At 53.5% G+C, this 22,259-nt stretch overlaps 9 protein-coding genes across 9 annotated transcripts; 4 read left to right on the top strand and 5 right to left on the bottom strand.

The window, feature by feature from the left end:
• The first annotated feature begins 1,037 nt into the window (after window positions 1–1,037).
• Window positions 1,038–5,604, top strand: EV422DRAFT_538974 (uncharacterized protein). Its single transcript, XM_053071015.1, has 5 exons — window positions 1,038–1,364; window positions 1,431–1,656; window positions 1,733–1,839; window positions 1,902–2,098; window positions 2,171–5,604. The coding sequence occupies exons 1-5, from the start codon at window positions 1,181–1,183 to the stop codon at window positions 5,366–5,368; spliced, it is 3,912 nt and encodes a 1,303-aa protein (XP_052923147.1). The 5' UTR covers window positions 1,038–1,180; the 3' UTR covers window positions 5,369–5,604.
• A 1,166-nt stretch (window positions 5,605–6,770) lies between these two features.
• EV422DRAFT_538970 (uncharacterized protein) lies at window positions 6,771–10,320 on the bottom strand. The gene is made up of 5 exons (XM_053071014.1): window positions 9,650–10,320; window positions 9,046–9,582; window positions 8,281–8,983; window positions 7,212–8,217; window positions 6,771–7,137 (listed from the first exon to the last, which is right to left on the bottom strand). The coding sequence occupies exons 1-5, from the start codon at window positions 9,893–9,895 to the stop codon at window positions 7,044–7,046; spliced, it is 2,586 nt and encodes an 861-aa protein (XP_052923146.1). The 5' UTR covers window positions 9,896–10,320; the 3' UTR covers window positions 6,771–7,043.
• Window positions 9,995–10,929, bottom strand: EV422DRAFT_193268 (uncharacterized protein). The gene is made up of 2 exons (XM_053065224.1): window positions 10,382–10,929; window positions 9,995–10,303 (listed from the first exon to the last, which is right to left on the bottom strand). The coding sequence occupies exons 1-2, from the start codon at window positions 10,838–10,840 to the stop codon at window positions 10,094–10,096; spliced, it is 669 nt and encodes a 222-aa protein (XP_052923145.1). The 5' UTR covers window positions 10,841–10,929; the 3' UTR covers window positions 9,995–10,093.
• On the top strand, window positions 10,880–11,974 carry EV422DRAFT_193305 (uncharacterized protein). Its single transcript, XM_053065225.1, has 3 exons — window positions 10,880–11,449; window positions 11,518–11,817; window positions 11,906–11,974. Exons 1-2 carry the CDS (start codon window positions 11,020–11,022, stop codon window positions 11,631–11,633), a joined length of 546 nt encoding a protein of 181 aa, XP_052923144.1. The 5' UTR covers window positions 10,880–11,019; the 3' UTR covers window positions 11,634–11,817; window positions 11,906–11,974.
• A 670-nt stretch (window positions 11,975–12,644) lies between these two features.
• On the bottom strand, window positions 12,645–13,989 carry EV422DRAFT_602847 (kinase-like domain-containing protein; the record flags this gene model as incomplete). Its single annotated transcript, XM_053073730.1, has 2 exons — window positions 13,667–13,989; window positions 12,645–13,617 (listed from the first exon to the last, which is right to left on the bottom strand). Exons 1-2 carry the CDS (start codon window positions 13,696–13,698, stop codon window positions 12,645–12,647), a joined length of 1,005 nt encoding a protein of 334 aa, XP_052923143.1. The 5' UTR covers window positions 13,699–13,989.
• A 1,050-nt stretch (window positions 13,990–15,039) lies between these two features.
• EV422DRAFT_538959 (uncharacterized protein) lies at window positions 15,040–17,050 on the top strand. Its single transcript, XM_053071013.1, has 5 exons — window positions 15,040–15,562; window positions 15,628–16,278; window positions 16,355–16,409; window positions 16,500–16,514; window positions 16,588–17,050. Exons 1-5 carry the CDS (start codon window positions 15,455–15,457, stop codon window positions 16,923–16,925), a joined length of 1,167 nt encoding a protein of 388 aa, XP_052923142.1. The 5' UTR covers window positions 15,040–15,454; the 3' UTR covers window positions 16,926–17,050.
• A 697-nt stretch (window positions 17,051–17,747) lies between these two features.
• EV422DRAFT_193094 (uncharacterized protein) lies at window positions 17,748–18,827 on the bottom strand. Its single transcript, XM_053065223.1, has one exon. It carries the CDS (start codon window positions 18,471–18,473, stop codon window positions 17,949–17,951), a length of 525 nt encoding a protein of 174 aa, XP_052923141.1. The 5' UTR covers window positions 18,474–18,827; the 3' UTR covers window positions 17,748–17,948.
• EV422DRAFT_569955 (uncharacterized protein) lies at window positions 18,820–19,430 on the top strand (the record flags this gene model as incomplete). Its single annotated transcript, XM_053072825.1, has 3 exons — window positions 18,820–18,858; window positions 18,918–19,054; window positions 19,130–19,430. 3 exons carry the CDS (start codon window positions 18,820–18,822, stop codon window positions 19,428–19,430), a joined length of 477 nt encoding a protein of 158 aa, XP_052923140.1.
• A 1,543-nt stretch (window positions 19,431–20,973) lies between these two features.
• On the bottom strand, window positions 20,974–22,257 carry EV422DRAFT_574419 (uncharacterized protein; the record flags this gene model as incomplete). The annotated part of the gene is made up of 2 exons (XM_053073189.1): window positions 21,835–22,257; window positions 20,974–21,588 (listed from the first exon to the last, which is right to left on the bottom strand). Exons 1-2 carry the CDS (start codon window positions 22,075–22,077, stop codon window positions 20,974–20,976), a joined length of 858 nt encoding a protein of 285 aa, XP_052923139.1. The 5' UTR covers window positions 22,078–22,257.
• Between the last annotated feature and the right edge of the window lie 2 nt (window positions 22,258–22,259).

Below are 22,259 nucleotides of genomic sequence, written 5' to 3'. Positions count from 1 at the left end.
TTCGCCCAATCCCCTCCCACCCCCGCACACTGATTCAGCATATCAGTTCTATTTCCCTCCTCTGCTTTTTGTATCACGGCGTATTCGACATGGAGCACTTCTCCCTCCCCTTTTTGTAGGTTTTGATCTCAATCCGCCCTCCCAACATCTTTGTGTTTTTGATGACTTTCGTCCCATCCCTCGAATTCTATTTGAATCGAGGCTCAGCTCTCTTCGTCAATCTTTGCCTCATGCTGCTTGATGTCTTCAAATTGCTTCATATCCCCGCTTGCTCGAACCAGATCTCTCCTTTTTGTATCATCCGCACCCCTCTCCCAAAGTTCTCGAGAATGAACTGTCCGCTCTGTCTATTATGATCACAGCGTGTGCCATGGTAGTCACAGCATCCTGAATTTCTGTTTCTTCGGAGCTAAATAGCGGGTAGTTCTTTGTTCGATCCTTTGCGAGCGGCCGAAGGGATGATGCGGCTAGCATGCAGGACCGCTGCGGAAGAGCGGCAGGAAAGGAGGTGATAGGAAAGCACTGTCATGCCAACTGGCAGGAAAACAATGACGGGTAGGCGCGCTGTCGAAATGTATCCACGTGTGGCTTGAAGAAACCCCGCCTCCGCTCCATTGGCAAAGCACATCACTGAAAGAAGACGAACAAAACCCTTCCCATACCGGATTTAGCAGGTTGCGGAACCACGCGGGTGCGGCCGACATGAACGACGGACACGCCTGCCGAAGGGTAATATGCGATGAACACAATCTACAATCCGATGAAAAAAGTCGTGGCTTTGCACGAACCCAGCAAACAAAGCTCGATCGCATCGGCAAAATGCTACAAGCAACTCCATATTACAATCGAGCTGCGACACTGAGGATAGAGGGACACAATCTGGCGGTTATGTCATTTGTTTACGCTCATCAACCGGACAGGCAGGTCTCTAAATTTGGCACGTTTTCCGGCAAAGGAATGTTGACCAAACGAGTATGGCTCAAACTCTGAGCCAGGGATGCATCCTGCCTGCATTCCGGCTCAACAGGATATATGTTGGAAAACTGTCCAGCGGCGCCCTGGCCTTCACACTATAGACGAAACACTTTGCCCGAAACTTTTCTCCAGAGTAGAGTTCTTTGTCAACTTCCGTTGAGTTCGTCGAAAGTTGTCAATACCCCAGATACCCAAGCAGTTCAGCATGAGGTCCCCGTTGAAATTGGCGATGGCGATGGCCTCGCTGTTGCTCGCACCTGTGTATGCCGCCATTACTCGTACTTTCAATGCCCCGGCGGGATACGATTGGGACACACTGCATAGCTCAATCCATATGGATGTCACCAAGAATAACGTGCCGCAATATACCAATACGCTCAAGGCAGGAGGTAAGTTGGGAGTATTTGGCCCAACGCCTCACTGAGACTACTTGTAATACGACGTTCCATTCGCAGTGACCTATAAGCTTATCGGAACTGGGTTGTACGATCACTACGGAAATTCGGTCGATCCTATTTGCATTTACACCTCATCCACCGCGGACGGCGGGACAGGGTGTGATGCAAACGGATGGGGTCCAAATGCGGGATTCTTCTCCACCGCCCTCGGCGTTACTTGCGCGGCCACCAAGCCTCTGGCTTTCTGGACGAACGGAAATAGCTACTGCCCAACGGGTGGCCTGTAAGTTCCCCGCTTCAAGCACTCCGGAGTTATCGAGCGCCTCCCGGCTAATGGCTTCCTTTCCGTGGCAATGTAGCGCTACACGCGAGTACATCGTTTATATCACCTCCACCGCCGATACCACCGTAGACTTCTACTTGCTGGACTCGAATGTTTCTGGCAATAAAGATATCTCGGGAGGAGGTGAGTTTGTCTTGCTGCGTTTCGATGGCGGATGTATGGGCTAACTCCTCTCCCTCGAAAAGTTTACTTCAAGGTGTACTCTCCCACGCCTGCTGGCGGAACGACTACGACATCCATTTCCACACAGCGCACGACGTCCACGGTTACGACCACGCAGCGCACGACGGCGACAGCCACCGCCACCTCGACCACCACGGCCACCGCTACGAGCGTTTCCACGCAGCGGACGACCGCCACGGCCACTTCCACAACGACTGCAACAGCTACTAGTGTGTCGACCTATCGCACAACGGCCACTGCAACATCGACGACAACGGCGATTTCACTCTCGACAGCTACTAGTGTGTCCACTTACCGCACAACCGCAACCGCCACTTCCACAACAACGGCGATTTCACTTTCAACGGCTACTAGTGTGTCCACTTACCGCACAACCGCAACCGCCACTTCCACAACGACGGCGATTTCACTTTCGACGGCTACGAGTGTGTCCACTTACCGCACTACTGCAACCGCCACTTCCACGACAACGGCGATTTCACTTTCGACGGCTACAACGGTATCCACTTACCGCACAACGGCGACGGCAACATCCACGGCAACAGCCACGGCCACTTCGACCACTACAGCGACGGCGATTTCTACTAAAATTTCTACAGCAACGGCTACTGCGACCTCCCTGAGCACAGTAGTTTCAGTATCAACTTCCCGCATCACAAGCGTCACAACTGCCACGGCTACTTCTACTGCCACTTCGACCACAACGGCGGTTTCTACTACGATCTCCACTGCGACAGCCACAACTACTGCGACGTCGCTTAGTACAGTACTTTCGGTATCAACTTCCCGCATCACGAGCATTTCCACAGCTACCCAAATGTCTACGGTTACCAGTGTCTCCACAGCTCCAGGGACGACTGTGGTTTCCACGCTTGCCGGAACTACTAAAACCACCACAGCGACCGCCACTTCAACATCTACGGCAACGGCGACATCTACTTCTACCGTTACGAGCGTTTCGACTGCGAGTGTGCTAGTAAAAGGTACGGCAACGGTGACTTCCACGCTTGCCGGAACCACGACGACTACTACCGCCACGGCCATTTCTACTGCCACGGCCACGTCCACTGCCACTCAGACGTCCACCGTTGTCTCGACTGCGCCTGGGACGACCGTGGTGTCAACCTCGAGCGTCCTGAGTACTCAGACGGTTGTAACGACGCAACCAGCTTCGACCACGACCACCACGGCAACTCAGCCTGCATCTACGTCTACCGTTACAAGTGTTTCGACTGCGCCCGGGACGACAGTGACATCAACCTCCAGCGTTCTGAGTACTCAGACCACCACGGCCACGGCCACGGCCACGGCCACCAGTACTCTGATCTCGAGCGTTCTTAGTACTAAAACGGTCGTAACAACACAGCCTGCGTTGACCACAACCACTACGACAACACAGCCTGCATCTACTTCTACCGTTACAACTGTTTCGACTGCGCCCGGGACGACAGTTGTGTCAACCACCAGCGTTCTGAGTACCCAGACCACCACGACGACGGCCACGGCGACCAGCACTCTAAGTGTGCTCAGCACCAAGACTGATACGGCCACTGTCACCTCTAGTATCTACAGCACCCGAACGGCCACGGCGACGGCCACACAGACCAACACGGAAACCCAGACCACTACGGCCACGGCCACGGCCACCAGCACTCTGATTTCTAGCGTGCTTAGCACGAAGACCGATACGGCTACCGTGATTTCCAGCGTGCTAAGCACCAAGACGGATACGGCTACCGTCACCTCGAGTGTGGTCAGCACCAAAACCAATACATTGAGTCAAACCGTGACGACAACGGAAGCTGCGGTCACAATTGTCTCCTTGTCGACCACGACGAATACGCAGACGACGACTGCCACTGATACCCAAACAAGAAGTTTCACTGAGACGGCCACGGCAACTCAGACGCAGACGCAGACATCGATTCAAACTCAGACGGCCACCGCGACGGCGACTAGTACGGCTACTCAGACCCAGACGCAGACATCGATACAAACTCAGACGGCCACCGAAACTGAAACAACTACGGCTCTGTCGACCACCACGACTGTCTCGACCGAGGTGGATAACTTCTACTACACAAGCTATTCAACCCTCACGTCCATCAGCGTGCGTCCCGCTAGCACGGTTACGAGCACCACGACCGAGGTCTCGACTGAAGTCGACACGGAGACAGCGACCATCACTGCGGAGGGAAAAACGGTCACCGCTACAGCCACCACCACGGCTGTCTCGACTGAGGTGGATAACGTTTACTACACGAGCTACTCGACGGTCACGTCTGTCAGCGTGCGTCCCGCTAGCACTGTTACGAGCACCACGACCGAGGTCTCAACTGAAATCGACACGGAGACAGCGACCACCACTGCGGAGGGAAAAACGGTCACCGCTACAGCCACCACCACGGCTGTCTCGACTGAAGTGGATAACTTTTACTACACGAGCTACTCGACGGTCACGTCTGTCAGCGTCGGGGCTGCGAGCACGGTTACAAGCACCACAACTGCGATCTCCACCGAGATCGACACGGAGACTGCGACCACTACCGCGACGACAACTCAGACTGGAAGTGTTTCTACCGTGACGGAGACGACTACGGCCTCTGCGGCTACTCAAACCGAGACGGTGACGGTTACTGCATCTGCTAGTACGCAGACTCAGACGGTGACGGTTACGGCCTCTGCGGCGACTCAAACCGAGACGGTAACGGTTACTGCGTCAGCTAGTACGCAGACCCAGACGGTGACTGTAACTCAGTCCACCGCAGCACCCGCTACAACAACGACGGCCACGACCACGGCCACGGAAACCGTAACTGAACATGCCCCGGTTTCTTGGATGACAGTCACCGAATCGGCATCAACTTCGTACATTACCAGCACAGCTACCGAGCGGGAGACCGTAGTTTCCACCACAACTGCCGCCAAGGCCACCGTAACGCAAACTACGACCGAAACAACGACAGTGGTTTCTACGGCAGCGCCAGAGACAGTCACCCAGCATCAGACAGCCTTTGTGACGGAGACGCAGGTGAAGACCACGACGGTCTCGGTATCCCCGGCCACGGTGACCTCGTTCAGCACCACCACGGCCACCACCACCCGCACCAAAACCGACACTAGCACATCCACCACCACCGAAACCACCACTCGCACGAAAACCACCACGGAAACCAGCACGTCCACCACAACGACAACAGTCACCGCTACACCCAGCGGCACTGGCACCGGCTCCTCGTCCACCACCGCCGCAGCTGCTAGCATAGGTGGCGGGATCGCGGCATTAGGAGCCGTTTCGGCCGCGGTTTTCGTCGGCCGCCGTCGTCGCGGAGCCCAATTGCGTGAACGGGCCGCACTGCAGCACCAGACGCGGGACCGGGCGTTCAACTATGTGAATCCACTCTATACCGCCCCGGAAGGCATGCATGAGAACCCGCTGTACGAAGACACTGGGATGATAGAGTATTAGAGACGTGTTGGGGACATGCTTTTGTACTGATACCTTCTTTTGGTAATTGGGTGCGCCCGAAATCGTACTTAGGTAGTTTTTAGGGGTAGCTTGCGCATAGGTAGATTAGGGATAGCGTTTGACATTTTTGGCATCAGAGCGGAGACACTTCTCGTGTTCTTTCATAATTCAGTACACATAGCATACACTTTGCAAATAATACCCACAAAAACGGGCCCATCGGCCCAGCATACTGCTAGCATCCTCGTAAATTTGAAAGGATGGTGAGGCTACATCCTACTAGTCGAAAGATCGATTGTTTCACTCAAAGCTGCAGAGACAGCAAATTCCTCTTCCGGACAGCAGTTATAGTTGGCTGGTTCTGATGTCGATCGACAGCGCGCAAACTGTCAATAGGTAAAAATGTCAGAGAGGTTTCTGACAGGTCGTGAACGGTGGTTGACAGCACGCCGGGATCTTTGTCCAGAGGCAAAAATTCGAGGCTTGACCGCAAGCGGCTGCATGACCGGCACGATCGAACATTTCCAGGGCTACTATACTGGTACTGTACAGTAGTTGATTTCCGGTCACCTCGCTAACTCCGAGTCGGTTGTGTTCTCTCCTCATTTACAGGTTTCAAAACCGATCGTGCTACGACGTCCGTCTTCGTCCGCTCTACTTCAACCGCATTCTGCCTGGAAATCTTCCTCACATCACAATGCCCTACATCCAAATCCTTGAACACCATAACCAAGAACTCGTCTTCATCCGTTGCGCACCACACATGCTCACTTTCCTCCCGCCCGCCTGGACCGTCCAGGAGCCCACCCTGTCCTGCCAGATCCGGACCGGCTGGCACCGCCTGCTCGTTAGAGGCGACAGACCGCAAAGCTACCAACCATACGAGTCCCCCAAGATCATGGATTTGCTCGGATTCTTTGAGCGGAATGGGGCTGTTTTGACTAGCACCTATGCGCTTAAGACAAAGGACTATAAGGGGCCTTGTTATGTGTATTTGGTGGAGGAGCCGGCGAGGGCGAGGGGGGAAGCGAGTGGGGAGGCCTTGCCGCCGTATGTGGGGTGAGCGGAGAGAGCATCGGAGTGCTCACTCGTCTTGCTAGCATTGCACATTTAGCTTTGTACATAGATGGCTCCCGCAGATTAGACTCCGTAAAAATGCGACTCTGCTTTGCTCCATCCTTGCACTCGTTTGACAACGTTGCCGTTCGAACTTGAATGTTCAGAGTTTCACACTTCACCACCAATCAATGCCTTCACATTCTCCAACGGCCGGCCAACAACAGCCTTCCCGTTAGTCCAATCGACCACCAACGGCCTCTGCAGCCTCCAGCGATGAGGCTACTCTCCGAATGCAACTGGATAAAGTCGTAGGTGCATGTAGTGCACAACTCGAGAAACCGTTGTCGTCTGCGGTAGACCGTCCGCAGCAAACGTATGCCGCCATGTTTATTCAACCCACCGGTACGCCGCTGGGAAACAATATAACTTTCCTCCCAAAAAAAGGCCCAAAGACCCAGAACAAGCTTCTAATTATATCCCTACCCAAAATCTAAGGGACTTACAGTCCGGGGACATGATCGGGTACCAGCCCCGAGTACTCTGCACAAAAGAACGTAGGTACAGACAGAAAGTCACGCATTCCGACGAACTTGGTCGATTCGTAGGACTTGGGCTGTTATCGATGTCGCCCGTTGGACCGCTCTCGTTGTTCAAGTACCAGGGCAATTACGACTTTGAGGTCCGATTCGGCGACCGGCTTTGTCAAGACCCTGACAGGAAAGATAAACAAAATGATGGATAAATAACAAATGAAGCAAGCGAAAATGAGCGGAACAATACCAACCGATCAACGCCGGCGTCCTTGAACTCATTCTGATCCTCTTTCATCGCGTTCCCCGTTACCCCACATGCCCACACACTATTCCCTTCTTCCCGTATCCGCTGAATGCACTCGATACCAGTCATCACAGGCATCTGATTGTCCAAAAAAAGCAAATCATACGTGCTCTCCTTCATGAGGGACAGCGCCATGCTCCCGTCCGATGCCGAAGTTACTTTGTGGCCTAGACGGCTCAGTATCCGTGACATGAGGAGACGGGTGATTTTGTCGTCGTCCACGACAAGAATGCTGAGTGTCTGGCGGCTGATTGCTAACGTTGGCGTAACCGAGATTGGCGGGGTTGGGTATAGGAGTTGAATAGAGGCGGGTGGGATTGGGATGGACATTGGCGGGTGCGATCCTGGACAGTCTCGAGAGGTACTGGCGCCTCCTGACAGGGTGCTGTCGCTCGTTTGCAATGGTAATGGCCGTCCTGGTGGCTGATCCTGCGGGACTACTTGTGTTTTCGCCATGTTTTTTGCTTCGGCGACTGCACTGACTCCGGGTCTCGGTCGGTCATGTTGCGCATTTCGTACCCGGCCAGTTGCCTCTTCTGGGGTTCTATCGTCATGTATATCACTGGTATCCGTCTCGACATCCGAGTCCGCACGCCTATTCATCCCAGCCAAGGCAGGTAGATATGGCTCAGGCATCGAATTGGTAGACGATCGCACGCTGACGGGCGTCATCATGTCCTGACGCTCCTTTGAAAAATCCTCTGAGACATCCTCTCTGTTCTGTAATGCGAATGGCAGTTCGATCCAGAATGTGCTACCGACACCCGGTTTGCTGCGCACACCCACTCTCCCGCCAGATAATTGCACAATATGCCGGACAATGGCCAGTCCCAGTCCCGTGCCCTTTCCACCTTGTCGGCGCCCTTCATCGGTTTGTACGTAAGGAGAGAAAAGTCGATTCTCCAGCAGGTCGGAAGGGTGAATTCCAATTCCCGAGTCTTCGACTTCTATGCCTAAACCAAAAAGATGTTGAGGGTGCGACCGAGAAGTGACAAGGTAGAAAACAAGCCACTTACGAATGAGGGCAACATTCGGGTCGTGTGACGGTTCTGGACATTGTATGTCGATGACGTGAATGTCCATACATTGGTCACCGCTTTTTGCCATCGTCCGCGTTTTGCCTTGATCCGAGGGAACAACGAGAAATTCCCCATCGGTAGGACGTATGAGCCGGGTGGACACTTTAATTGTGCCTTCCGAGGTAAACTTGCAAGCGTTCGAAATCAAATTGGACATCACTTGACGCAACCGCATTGGATCGCCTGTCATGATCTTACGCTCAGATACTCTGTCTATCTGTTCATCCAGATCCATCTGAAGCTCGATGCCTTTGTTTGCTGCCAACGCACGAGCCGAGACCAAAAGCGACCGAATCACAGCGTGGAAGTCGAGCGGATCGTTGGCGCATACGAATTTTCCTTCCTCCATGCGATTGAAATCAAGGACATCATTCAAGACTGTCCCCATCATTCCCAAACCCCCCGACAGCGCTTCGACAATTTCCTTTTGGCTGCTGTCGCAGTTATTGAACACACCCTCTCCGGCTAGCGCTTGAACGGCGAGCAATGCAGTGTTCAGTGGGACGCGAACTTCGTGGAAGATATATGCTATAAAGCGTTTTTTGCTGGCCGCGGCTTCGCGTTCGAGATGTTGTGCCCTTTCCGTAGCGCGGATTTGTACTTTCAATTGTTCACCGATAAGAAAAGTTTTCCTGTCAGCCTGAGTAAAAAAGAAGAATGAAATCGACATCTACGACACAAATGTGAATGAGCTCAACGCACCATTTCTTGTGTGTAGCTCAAAAGATTGCTCAACAAGCTGAACGTAGCAAATACGAGAAAGTTCCGTATCCAACTGATTCTTCGTGGGAGAACAAACACTGCGAGAAGCGCGCAGAAGGCCGTAGAAGAGACAAGAGCCCATAATCTCGTTTGCCTCATGACGAAGAGACCGAGAACGGGATATGCGGCTGCATAGAAAAGCAGAGATGCAAAGTCTCTGTTCCCACAAGCGCCGCCTCCAAAACCGCCGAGCGAAGGCCTGGTGTACCAACCACAGTCATACATTTGATACAAAAAGGAGATGGGCGTACTCCATATGGCACCGATCAAGGATATTTGCCACAGAAAGTGATGGCGCATGGGATAATTCAAGGTAGCGAGAATAGGGATGGCGATGGAGAAAGGCCCGATGACGCCAAAGATGGTCCAACTTTCGTAGATGCCCCAGGGACGAGGTAGACAAATAACCACGAGCACCCATGTGATCAACATAAATATAGCGGCCATCTGCATCTGCTTCTTGCGATAGAACCACATCTTTTGACTTTATTCAGAAAAACGTACCCGAAAAACTCGAGAACGACAGTCAAACGGATGGACGCACCTGCTGTAGGTATTTATCCTCTACCTCCTCATCTGCGAAGGAAGGATTGAAGTAATGTTGGATAGACTTCATCGCATTGGGTGTCCGTGCTGTCCTGCTGGTGGAGAATCGAAAGCTCCGACTTGACATGCCGAATCCTGCTTCTCTACCCCGGCTTGCTGAAGTGCCAGAATAGGAGCGAGGCATGCCGTGTCCTACGCAGTTTTCACGGCTCATAGATGACATCTCCGTCTGCCGAAGGAACATGTGAGCGTCGTGCAACAACAGAGGACAACAACAGAGGAACTAACCGAGAGCCAAGGGGCTTCTGCAAGGAAGCCGTCCTTGCCCGACTGCATTATCAGTGTTCCTCGCAAGCTTAGCCGTCTCGGACACGAAAGGAAGCAGTGGCTTTGGATAACTCCGTCCGTAGAAGGGGAATGAATCTACTAACTTCCTGTATACTCATATCTCCTGGTACACACAGTAGGTCTGTGAGTAAAAACGTGGATAATCCCGCTGCGGCCTCCCGTTCGTCTGTCTGTCTGTGTGACTCGAAAATTGGCGCTCTCGACCAGTCTCGACCGCGGCCGCCCGGAAGTCCGTACGAAAAGTGTCTCCCGCACAACATATCCTGCACGACCGGCATCGGGCTGCATCGGGACTCGCGGCGAACTGAAGGATGATAGGGTAAGCGGAATTCTGCAAAGGGACTTCCAAGTTTTGCCAGGAGGTAGCGTGAAGCACGCTTACATAATGGTGGCGGTTTCGACTTGATAAGCTTTTTGGGAAGACGCACTGTGTGCGCACTTGTGGCTCCGACGGTTGCAGAATGCTTTCCAACTGCGGCGACAGCAGAACATGGCACCGGTGTACATGTACAGCACAGGAAAGGGCGCACCGCTTCTCAGCCTCGATCCGCCCTGAATGCAATAGCACGATTGCCAATCCAACAGTCAAAACATAGCTCATTGGCTCCCGCCCGCAAGAGCGCAAAAGTACCGGGATTTCAATTGATGAATTAGCCCTAATAGCATCGGCCCCACGCGTGCTGCCGGAGGTGTTTGGCCGGTCCGTCGGACGGACGGAGAGCGCTCGAGGGCACCGGATTCTAATATCTCTCACTAACGCGATTATGTTGTTGTATTCCGGGCAGATCGAGGCTGAGAGTTCCTTCGCAACCGTTTCGCGGGTGCTCGCAAGTGTAGTCATGGGGGCGAAGCAGTGGGTAGAGACAGACGAGGTTAGCGAGAGGAATTGCTCCCCTCGAAATGTTGGAATAGACGACTGCCGTCGCTTTGTAGTCAATCAGAGACGCATGCCGGATCTCGGGTTGGTCGATATCATCATGGCCTGCTCGCACAGCGGCTGCTACTTGAAGCAAGCGGAAGATGCTCTTCTCAGTGCTTTGGGCCGGCGATGTTTACTGGAGCTTCCCGACGACACTTCATTTGGAACCTCTTTCGCATCTTCGCGCGGTGGAACAAAGGCGTATTCGATTCTCGGCCAAATCACAATCGATTTGGTTAGCGCTCGCCAGGTTCGTCATTGAAAATGTCGTCGTTCAAAGAATTGGTTCAAGAAGTGGGCGAGCGAAACAAACTCCCTTTGCGCGATGGCCTGGATTGCTATCGGCCCACAATGACCACATACTGGCCTTGCAAGACAAGTTTGCCACCGAGAAGTCGGCCAAGATGGATGTTCTCCTGAAGGAAATGGCCGTGCTGAAGCAGCAGCATGATGCGGAGAAGGCTGAATGGCAGACCAAGGCCGCCAGGATGAGATTCAAGCTGGCAATCTCCAGTTGCCGGGCGCTCCTTGGTAAGAATCCCTAAAATCCATTTCACGTTACTTGCGTCCATTCTTTCTCAAATCATTCCCGCATTCAGAGCGCCTAGCGAGGGAGGTTGACGATAGGCACTCAAAGGGCGGGGCCCGTCCCCCATCATGTCTAGGCGTCAACTTGGGAACCACCACCCAAAAGCTGAACCATTTGTTGGCTTGAAACCCTATCTGGCACAATTCACAAGGAGGTGACCATAGAGAACGACATCCTCCACATCCCTGCGACGCTCCTGAAGGCGGAACGCCATTTGGCGATTGCGATTGCCCTTTACTGGGGCCTGAATTTCGACTACGTGGACGAGGACGGAGTCGACGTGGTGGAGCCACAGGAGCCCGGAATGAAGGCACGTTTCTCGCCTAACATTAACGATGGTGTGAACCCGCGGGAACAAGAAGTGAACCTTGACCGTTGAATTCCTACTTTCCCATAAGTACTGACTGCTCTTAAACCTCATTCTGGAAAGCCGTCCCGACAACCACCACCACCATGTGTCTACTAGCGGATTATAATCCGGTCACCAAAGGAAGCATTCGTCTTCCTTTGCACCTCCTCGCCGCAAAGGACACACCGGTTCATAGCACAACACCCTTCCCAAATACGGCCCGACCAACAAGGTCCCACTTTGAGAGTAGAACCTGACGGCGCCTTTCCGGTCGGCCATCAGAACTACACACCCCCTCAGGATCACCCTGCCCACAAACTCGCCAAACCTGCCTCGCGTTGTCACTAGGGTCCTCGGTCGGAGAAACAACAATGTCACTTGATACGCGCAACATCACCGGTCTGCCCTCCAGGCTCATCGCCTACGCCGAGAGATGCACAGTTCTACCCACATTGGACACATACTTGGCGGAACAGCTGATCGATGAGGAAAAGCATTTGTACACGACCTTGATGCAGGCTCGCTTCGTTGAAAGCGACAGCCATCCCGTCGATTTGAAGGATCTCATGGAGGTGCGGGGGGCTCTTGCGCTAATGATTGTGGCGATGTTGGCGAGGATTTGGCGATTCTCAAGGCTATTAAGAAAGTGATTTGCCCTCCTCCGAGCTGCCATCCGCCATAGGGGCTTGCCAAACAGATGCAAACAAGCATACACAGTACCCTGACAAAAGTTTCCGGAACGCAAGCGTTTCAATTATAAACAATTAGAAAATCCGTCTTCCTGCCCTCTACCAAGACTTTGTGTTACTACTTTGCCTCTCCAGCTTAAGCCTTGCCAGCACTGTAGTGGTATCCAGTATATCGTCACCGCCAACGGATCTCTCAGGGGATTCGTGCGAAGTTTTGGGCGTACGCGGCAAAGCAGAACAGTGCGGTCTAAATCCCGACTCTTCCATGATCCCTTTCAACGCCGTCCAAACATTTCTTGCAGTAGGCCTCTCGGAGGGCGTCGACGCAAGCATCTCTTTTACAAGATACCACGCAGATTTGCTATCATCCGACGTTTTCGACACGTCATCGATGTATGGCACTACGAACTCGTCAAGCTTTGCGGCAAACCCCGATGCCGGTATGGTTTCCCCTCGCAATGCTGCAATGATCGTCTCCGTAGTGTTCCCATGTCCTAAAGCCAGCAAGAGCAAGAATATCCCGCCTAACGCAAACACGTCCGCAGCTCGTCCCGCCGGCTCACTCCGCATATGTTCCGGGGCTTGCCAGAAGAAAGTCCCAGACTGTCCTCTACTATCACTGCCCTGCGAGAGGGAGAACTTCTTAGAGATGCCAAAGTCGGTAAGAACGGGTAACGGGTAGTTTTCGTGGTGGCAGTGGTCGCAGTCGATGAGAATATTGTCAGGTTTGATGTCTTTGTGTTTCATTTCCGCATCGTGGAGATAGACTAAAGCTGATGACATGCAAGACATCCAACCAAGGGTCATCTCCCGGCGTTGAGGCGAAGTTTGCGCTACGTACCAAGCGCAGGCGTCGGGGTTCTTCATGAACGATAGCAAGGTGAGTGGGGCGTAGGGCGACATAATGATATAGGCTTTGTGGTTTTGGGTGTAAGAGCATCTGAGCTTGACGAGATGGGGATGGTCTAGACCACCAAGATTCTCCAACTCCGCTGCATAACCCCATGCACCTTCGGTCTGCTCCTTCAAGTCCAAGCGTAGCTCCTTGCACGCATACACGATAGATGGATCTCTGGAAGAGGAGGATTTGGCACCGTCGTCAAAGTACAATTTGTCAGAACGGTGCCAAATCCTCCTCTTCCAAAGGGGCCATCTTTGACGGGTTGATAAGGCACAAACTCCCCTGGACTAAAGTCACGGTGGGTGCCCATACGGATATCGTCCACTAAAAACCGAGTCTGAGCGGCGAGGTATTTGGATTGGTCGAGTGGAAGGGCAAGGATGTCTTTGACAGCGTCAGCAGTGTGGGGAAGGCCCGCATCGCTGCAGTTAATTTCGATAAAGGCGGTAAGGATTCGTCGCAATAGGGTTGGCGGTGGAATCAGTGCGATGATTTGGACGGTTCGGGGGAGGTGTTTATCAGCGTATTGCGCATATGTCAGGGGGGGGGGGGGGGGGGGGGGTCGGAGTCCGGCACCTCTTTCGACGAGTCTCTCGTCTTTAGGTTATGAGCGAGGAAAAGCTCGATATCTAGCTTAACGGACCCCATTATGACTGGAATACCTAATTATGAGCTGGGGTGCAAGAGTATAGTCGAGAAAAACACAGGTGGGTAGAGAATTTGAGAAGGCGAGGAAGGCCGATTCTCTGGAGGTATTTTAAATCTACTGTCTGTGGAAAACAACTGGCGGGCCCCGCAATTAATAATAACCTGCCGCGGAAGCGTACAGTCACCCCGCAAAAAGCTGTGCCCCCCTGTAATTGAATCAATATTGGTCACTCACGTGAATTTGGCGTCGCGGCGGTCGCTGATTTATTTCAGGGGGGACACATCCGCTCCTCCGCTCGATTCCCTTTCATCTCTATAACATACCAGGATAGCTGCACACAGAAGCTCGATGCAGCTTGATCCGAGAGCATCTGCGTTTCCTTTTTAGCCTCGGAGATTATACCTACTTCCTGATGGCGCTGTTGGGGAAAGTTGGCGTATCATGGTTGTGTTGCTTGTAGATTGTTGACGGGAGCACTGGCAGAAACACTCTCCTGGAATGTAAACCATATACCATTGACACATAAGCTGGAATTGCCACTTTCTCGGTTGCAGCCTTCAGAAGCATCCGCCTTGTGTTGTGCTTTCTCCTCGCATGTCACGCTTCGAAGTTGGCTACGAGAATCGAAAGCGTCTTGAAGCTGTTTGTGCCGGTACCGTGGGTCCACCGAAAACCTTGCAACCTTCTTTTCAGAAAATCCATTATAGAACAATGCCTTTCTTTTCATCTGCCAACTCGAAACTCGTAACTCGAACAAACATTCGGCAGCCGCGTTTCCTTTTGTTTACGGCCTCGGTACCCCCGCCCGTATGAGTATAAGCGCCGTCGGTATCGCCTAGAGAATGGGATCCCGGATACAGCCACAGCAATAGCCTTGCGAAACGGGAGGGTGGCGACCGGCCGGGTGGCGCTACTCGAGAACTTATAAATATTTCCGCAGGGGAGAAAAACTACATAAAGCGACCATGGTCGGAGTCGGCACCTCAAGCGTGGTTGGGACAATTCGGCCTTTGTTCTTTGAACAATTTGGTCGTTGTGCACCGACAATCGCCTTTCTTTTTAGGTTCTTGGCTTCTTGGAATACTGATGGGAATACCAGCGAACAACATTTACATTTGACCGTTGTGAAACAGGAGGGGTACTCACGGCGGTTCCTCCAAAAACTTGAAACTCCGCTGGGAAGAAAGTCGCCCGAACGAAATCGACATAAAGGCTAAACATGGCCGACATCGTCGCCCGCCCGCCTGGCAGTTATAACCTTGGTGGTCAGAACTTCAACCTATCCCGCAATCCTGACCTTCACGCTCGCCGCTGGCACGAAAACAACTTCAACTTCATACCCGGACAAGTCAAGTCATCATGAGTGCCCAAACTCCAGTTCCGCCGACATTCGACTCCATAGGCATCACGCCGTTGCAATGTTCGGCCATTGTGAAGACCTTCTTGCCTGTTCAGCTGGCAAAGACGGTGAGGATCTGATCAAATCCTTTCTACATGATTCGTCCGCTCACATTCTGTCTATCCTCATAAAGGCCACAGCGGGAATAGCCGTCCCGCTCATCATGATCGGGCTCACGCAAATCCTCTTCATAGCCATCCCAACGCTATGGGACCACCGTAAACAGTACCGGAAGTTCGTCTGGTCGGCTTGCACGGTCTCCTGCCTCTTCGCCATCGCCTCCATGGTGTACAACCTGCAGATCGGGGTCATGTTCTTCACAGATTTCCGGCAGTCGTTCGCGATTGATCTGACCCAGCTTTATGGGCTGGCTTTCGTACGAAACCCCGCCGTGGCTTCTTTCATTTGGGTGTGTCTGTTCGTTATTGCCCAGTGCGCGTTTGAGGTCGTCGCGGCGGTCAGGGCACGGATCATGCTCCCCCGGCAGAACAAGATGGCGCTGGCGTTCTGTGTCGTTACGGGCCTGGCGTGTTTGTTCCACGTTGTTGCGGAGATCTTGCCTAGCGCATTGTGGTTGGCGGGTGTGCGCATCTCGCCACGGGTGGACAACATCTTCAATGTTATGCTTATGGTGGATGCTGTGGTCGCGTTCTCTGTCGAGAGTGAGTGGACTGTGTGGTTTCCCAGGAAAAAAGAGGAGTTGTTTGATCAACGTTCTTTTTCGTGTAGCGGCCGGAGACGTCCTCTTCATTTGGTACCTCCTTCACAAGATGGATTTCAACCGGTAAGCATGCCAGCATCTCAAAGTACAGAGTCAATGCGGGATGTGTGAGATTGACCCGTGTCGACTGTTTTCCCAGATCCATCGTCGCACGCATGTTCCAGTCCAGCATTGTTCTTCGCTTCATCGTAAACGTGAGTCCTTCCTTTCTCTATCTGTTTCGAAACCGGCGAGTCTAATGAATCCGATTTCTTACCTTTACCTACTTCCGTCGCCCATTTCAGATCCTCTTGGCAATCGTAAGTTATCCCACACGCCGTGCATGATCATTCCGAATCTGGGATTCACTCTCTTTTCTTTCCTCAATCACAGCTGACAGTCGCCCAGATCAACAAGCCAATGTTCTGGACGTCCCTAACCTACACCGGCGCGCGCAGCATGTGGCTCGGATGGCAACTCACCACCTTTGTGCAATTCTCGTTCGTGCACACCAAGGCTATGGTGACGGCCTACTCCTCCCACATCCAGAACGGCACCCGCGACAAGGGTCCGTCGTCGCTCTGGCGACCGACCAGGAGCATCGACGCGCCGACGACGCCATTCGACACCGTGTCGGACCGGACGCTCGCGATGGGCAGCGAGACGGGCACTCCCTTGGGGACGGGCGAACGCCCGGAATCGGACTCGCAAGTGTAAGAGTCCTATTATAGGTAGTGGGGGACGGTCGCACCGTGTATATATCCCGCCGTTATCGGCAAGCGGCCGTCCCCCGTCCTATTACATTGTACATCCAGTATCTTTTGGTGTATATTTGTTTTAAGTTCAATCAGATGTGGTTCCCGATTGGGATTACAGCAGACACTGAGATGCCACTCGTTTTGGTGTTCTTGAGGTGCTGTAATCAACGTGAAGTTACCTTTCCTTACGTACTTCCTTCAGCAGCAAGAGGATTTTTGCGATGCACTATCCCAGCTCGGGTACAGCTCGTTTGCCGAGTTCGCGGAAGCTTGCGGCTCAAAGCCGCCTCCGTCTCGCCCTTTCAATTCGATATTTTGCCGAGGACATGAGATGACAACACGATCACATCTCACGAACGTTGAGCTCATAGGCTATTGATGTGGAACCGGTAAAAGTACAGTACATATGGATTAGGGAGGCAATTTCCTGGCTCCATGTTCTTTGCCACGTCTCGCCCTATGCGGTCGGAATGCTAATCTAAATGCTAAGGTTCTCCTGTCAGACCCGGGCCAAAACAGCATACTTGCCATTGAATGCAACGCCGCACATGCACTCATTACGCTCCCTTGGAACAGCGCTCGTTCTTCTTGCATACATAGATTCTTCCAAACTTCTCGTCTGAAGGGTCAGGCTGGACTGCAAGCAAGCGACTTGGGTCCCGAGTCATTCAAGAGTCTCATCAGAGAAGCTGTTGTTGCTGGGCGAGGGTGGCCAGAGAAATGAGCGCTATCAACCACAGAAGCGCCCGGTTTTCGCGCAGTCCTAAGCGCTGGATTCAAATGACCTAGATGCCCTTGTGCGCATATACAGGCTCCTGCACGGCACTCCAATCATTCCGCTATCAAATCGTTCCGACTTTGAACTATCGTGGCTTGGCTAAGTGCTGCCGGGATTCTATAAAAGGAGGAGGGACGGATGTTAGCTATCGAGCCACAGGATAATGAAGTCCAATGGGGGAGAAGACGCACTTGTACCAACCCCCGTCCTCCAAGCAATCACAGCTTCTTGGAATTCGACCGATCGACCGCCTTGACAGCCAAAGCTGCACCCACAGCACCCACCGTGGAGGTCACAGCAGTCGTGGAAGCTGCCAAGCCCGCCGCCCCAACGGACTGCAACACTGCGCACGCACTCCCAGTGGCGACAGCACCCCCATACGACGCCATAAACCCCGCTGCCCAGCTTCCAGCCACGATCCCGGCGCCACCGAACCCGGCTGCTGCGACTGCACCCGTGACGAGAAACGGCGCACCGACGGCTCCGACAACGGCAACGCCCGTGTACGTTGCATACTTCCAGATTTTATTGGCTGGTCCGTTGCGCTGAGGCGCTTCTGAGGAGTCGGCGGTTCGACTTTTTTGTTCCTCCGCGGGTGTAGCAACCTCTTTCTCCGGACAGGGCGTGTTCGAATCAGTTGATTTCTCTTTCTCCGGCTCGGGTTGCGAAGGTGTCGTTGGGCGTTCCTCATGTTTGAGGTCGGTAGCCTGTGGACGTGGACGTTCGTTGCTTTGGAAGTCCATTGCTTCTCACGAAAAGCGTACACAGAGCGAGAAGGGCTGGCGGTTTCGAAGGCACACCTGCGATAGGCTGTGTTGGAGGGCGAGACCGCCTGCCTGTCCCTGTCCCTGTCCGTGTATATGTGACCCTGCTTCCGAGGACAGGATAGGTTCACAGCGGCTTCTCTCTCTCGTGTGAATTGAGCTCACGAGTGACGGCGGAGAAGCGAGACTGGAAGCGAGAGAAGCTCCGCAGCCGTTCAACACACTTTCAACATTGGAACAAGACGCTGTTGCCGAGCCTGTTGCGCTCACTGTCCCCCCTGCCAGCATCCACCAACCCACCCACCCGCACTCCACATCTCCCAACATGCCGCCCAAACGAGCAGCCCCTTCCGAAGGCTCAGAAGTAAGTCACCTCCACATCCCGTCCTTTCCCACTATGTCACGCTCACCCCCCGCCTCTAGGAAAAATGGAAACAAATGACCTACGGGATAACACTCGCCGCCGACGCCCTCGACTCAGCTGCGGGAGAGCTGGTCGGGAAGAAGCCGAGAGCGTTCCAGAAGGAGCGGGAGGCTATATTGGAGGAATTTCGATTGAGGTGTGACAACCCTCGACTTCGTAAACTGCAGTGGCGAAAGTAGCAGGAAAGCTGATATCTCCATTTTCCGTATAGGAAACAACTCCTTACCCCCGACACTGTGCATGTAGCCGCCCCGGAAGCCATCTCAGAACCTGAAGAAGAAGAAGCGACCCAAGAATTCGAAGAGGAAGAAGAAGTCGCACACGCGCCGGCAGAATACCACTATCCGATGGCCATGACCGAGGAAGAGGCGCTTGATTTTGGGGAGGACGATGAGGAGGACAGTTTGCAGCATGATGTGAACAATGTGGTTGGGGAGGATGAGGATGAGGATGAGGATGCGCATGCGGACTTTGATGAGGATGATGTGGAGAATTTGGTTTCGTATTTGTAGAGATTGGGAGGTTGAGGAGGATTGGCCGGATGGTGGCGGCGACTGGGAAGGAGCTCCCACTGCAGGAATCGGCTGTGAAAACTTGGCCCTATGGGGAAGGGACTTGCGGGATAACAATCGCATACCACCGGGTTGCGTCGACGCATCACCAACGCCCCCGACATCAACACACCCATCAGCTCTTCTCATACAACAAAGTACAAAGTGAGGCAGAAAAGCAACCACCCACTCCCGGCCCACAACCCACAAGAGTCTTTCAGACTCCACCCAGGACATATTGCACACACGACCGCATCTTCCCCGTAAATATATGTAGATGCACCACTTTTTACAATCCGGGACTATTCCGTAATTTATGTATATGATTTTTCTTTTGAACATGATGATTTGTAATGACAACATGAGAATGCAGCTGGCGATGCAGGTTTCGTTTGGCGGTATTTTGGTGCTTTGGTATCCGTCAAAGCGAGGCTCTGGCTTGCGGGTGCCGGAACACGGCGCGCCGTTGGGGAAGTCCTTGTCGTTCATGTTTGGTCGCAAAAGATATGTAGGCCGCGTTGTCCATATCATTGAAACAACAACGACAAGGGCCTCCATACCATGTACCGGTCCTGATCGGTTGGGGGAACTTGTCCGGCCATCTTGACTGTCACCCCTGTTCATGGGTTCACTGCACAAGAAGGCACAGGTTCAATAACCGTGTCCTGTCCCAGTAGCCTCAAGCAAAACGACAGACAATCCACACAACACTCATTCGTCAACACGTCAACTCCCCGCTTGCCGCATGAAAACGCGAGGTTTGGAGCTGCAGTGGACGGTTATTGAAACACGGAAGTCAAAACCGAAGGAAGTGTGGACGTCAACAAAAAAGTCAGCACCAGCAGCCGAGTGACCTTTTCCGAGAGTTTAACAGAACCGAGAGGTCAGAGAAACAGACATCGGACGGGTTGGCCTTGGAGCGGGACCATAGAATCAGAGGTTGCCATAGGGCGGGACCAAAGTCAAGACCGAAGTCAAACCGGACCGTCAAAGACCGCCCAGCCATAGGGCGGAACCTTAGGGTCAGTGCGCCATAGAGCGGGGACCATACGGTCAAGTTGCCATAGGGCGGGCCATAGGTCAAGACCGAAGTCAAAGTGAAACCGAGAGGTCAAAAACAAACTGACATCGGGCACGCCAGAGGGCGGGATATTGGGTCATACAGTCATAGAGCTGGCCATCGGGCAGGACTGGGCAGGACGTTTGTGTGATACAGTATTTGCAGTGTGCCATCGAGCCTTGTCCGAACGTGGCTGGCTTCGAGCGTGGCTGGCTTGTCGAAGTTCGCGGTGATCTGGGTCACAACCGGCTTCGATGGACATTGGACACGGACAGCGCAAGGACGCTCAATGACGGCCGTTCCATCTGCCGTGACAACTGTTACGTGCATGAAGCTGAGAGTGGCAGAACATTCATATTCGAATGCATCGTCTAGCTATACAGCCACATGTGGCACAAGTCCAATACAATAACTACCGCATTTCCTACAATCCAGACCTACTCCCTACTTGAACAAATCCTCCGGCACAGGTGCCGTAAAAGGCAACACCTTCCCATCCTGATACAACCTCCCATTCTCAAACTCATGAAACACCGGCCATGTCACACTCTCCCCTCCCTGCGCCGCCGACCGTGGCCCCGAGAACCCATTCAGCTCCGTCGCGCAGTAGCCGGGGCACACCAACGCCACCTTCAACTCCGGATGCTGCCGTGCGAACGCACGCACCCACGCCGTCTGCAGCATCTTGCTGATGCAGTAGTTGGATACAAACCGGGACGTCGCGGGCCAGTTTTCCTTGGCGGGTTGACTGGTCGCATGAGCCTGAAAATCGTCCGCGAGGTGCTGGATGTAATCCCAGGTGACGCGGGAGGGGTCGTCAAGGGTGTCGGTGATGGGTTTGGCGATTTTGGACACGGCGCCCATCATCCACGTGCCAACCTCGGAGGAGACGACGATGATCTGGCCGGTGGTGGGGATGAGCGGGAGGAAGGCGTCGACGACTGTTTTGGTCCCGGTTACGTTGACGTCAAAGACTCCTTTGGCGTACGCGTCACCACCGACGTTCGCGATTCCACTGTTGTGTAGAAGAACATCGAGTTTGCCATAGTCCGCCTTGACCTGGGGAACGAGAGAGAGGTCCAGTCAGTTTGTGCGAGGGAAGCTATGGTTGGTTTGTTAATAGTTGGATGGTTGATTGATGGTTGAACAATAACCTGCACGCTCCGCTCGCGAGGAGGAGGCCTGGGCTGGTGTGCTATCCGCCATCCGGGGCCTCCGAAAAAGTCCAGTCCGGGGTCGCTATCGCTCGCAATCTTGTCGCTACGCTCGGAACCCTCAAGCAATTGCTCGCTCTCCCTCGCTCACCTTCTTCACCGCGTTCTCCACCGACTCCCTGCTATCAACGTCCAGTTGAATAGATGTAACATTCTCAAACCCCTTCCCTCCGCTCGCCTCCCTCATCTTCCTGATCGCATTCTGACCATTCTCCACCGATCGTGTTCCAAGAAGGATAGTGCTGGTGGGAAGCTTCTGGGACAGCAGGTTGACAGCCTCGTAGCCTATTCCTTTGTTGGCGCCTGTGACGAGGATGGTTTTCGGGGTGGACATTGTGGTGGTGGTGGTGAGTACGAGGACGGAAGTTGTCGAGGATAGTTCGGAAGGCGGGAAGCGGGGGGGAGCTGCGTTGGTTGTAGCAGGGGGCTGGCGGGTGCGTCCTATTTATATGCACGGGGACCCTTTGCAAGCTTGCGATGGGGTGGGGCGGGAGTGTGCTGGATGAGCGGGGAGGG

This window comes from Fimicolochytrium jonesii, assembly GCF_025526975.1.
Source record: "Fimicolochytrium jonesii strain JEL569 chromosome Unknown EV422scaffold_23, whole genome shotgun sequence".
Classification (NCBI taxonomy): Eukaryota; Fungi; Chytridiomycota; class Chytridiomycetes; order Spizellomycetales; family Powellomycetaceae; genus Fimicolochytrium; species Fimicolochytrium jonesii.
The sequence above is the reverse complement of the archived record's forward strand: the minus strand, read 5'-3'. Positions and strand labels throughout refer to the sequence as shown.

Coding starts and splice junctions, on each gene's coding strand:
- EV422DRAFT_538970 (XM_053071014.1), bottom strand. CDS start 9,895: ATGTTCCTTCGGCAGACGGAGATGTCATCTATGAGCCGTGAAAACTGC. Junction 8,984..9,045: donor TGAGCTACACACAAGAAATG/GTGCGTTGAGCT, acceptor TTTTTTACTCAG/GCTGACAGGAAAACTTTTCT. Junction 8,218..8,280: donor CCCGAATGTTGCCCTCATTC/GTAAGTGGCTTG, acceptor TTTTTGGTTTAG/GCATAGAAGTCGAAGACTCG.
- EV422DRAFT_538959 (XM_053071013.1), top strand. CDS start 15,455: ATGAGTGCCCAAACTCCAGTTCCGCCGACATTCGACTCCATAGGCATC. Junction 15,563..15,627: donor CTGTTCAGCTGGCAAAGACG/GTGAGGATCTGA, acceptor ATCCTCATAAAG/GCCACAGCGGGAATAGCCGT. Junction 16,279..16,354: donor CACAAGATGGATTTCAACCG/GTAAGCATGCCA, acceptor CTGTTTTCCCAG/ATCCATCGTCGCACGCATGT.
- EV422DRAFT_193094 (XM_053065223.1), bottom strand. CDS start 18,473: ATGGACTTCCAAAGCAACGAACGTCCACGTCCACAGGCTACCGACCTC.
- EV422DRAFT_193305 (XM_053065225.1), top strand. CDS start 11,020: ATGCTCTTCTCAGTGCTTTGGGCCGGCGATGTTTACTGGAGCTTCCCG. Junction 11,450..11,517: donor CAGTTGCCGGGCGCTCCTTG/GTAAGAATCCCT, acceptor TCCCGCATTCAG/AGCGCCTAGCGAGGGAGGTT.
- EV422DRAFT_538974 (XM_053071015.1), top strand. CDS start 1,181: ATGAGGTCCCCGTTGAAATTGGCGATGGCGATGGCCTCGCTGTTGCTC. Junction 1,365..1,430: donor CAATACGCTCAAGGCAGGAG/GTAAGTTGGGAG, acceptor TTCCATTCGCAG/TGACCTATAAGCTTATCGGA. Junction 1,840..1,901: donor TAAAGATATCTCGGGAGGAG/GTGAGTTTGTCT, acceptor TCCCTCGAAAAG/TTTACTTCAAGGTGTACTCT.
- EV422DRAFT_193268 (XM_053065224.1), bottom strand. CDS start 10,840: ATGACTACACTTGCGAGCACCCGCGAAACGGTTGCGAAGGAACTCTCA. Junction 10,304..10,381: donor GTCGAAACCGCCACCATTAT/GTAAGCGTGCTT, acceptor ATCATCCTTCAG/TTCGCCGCGAGTCCCGATGC.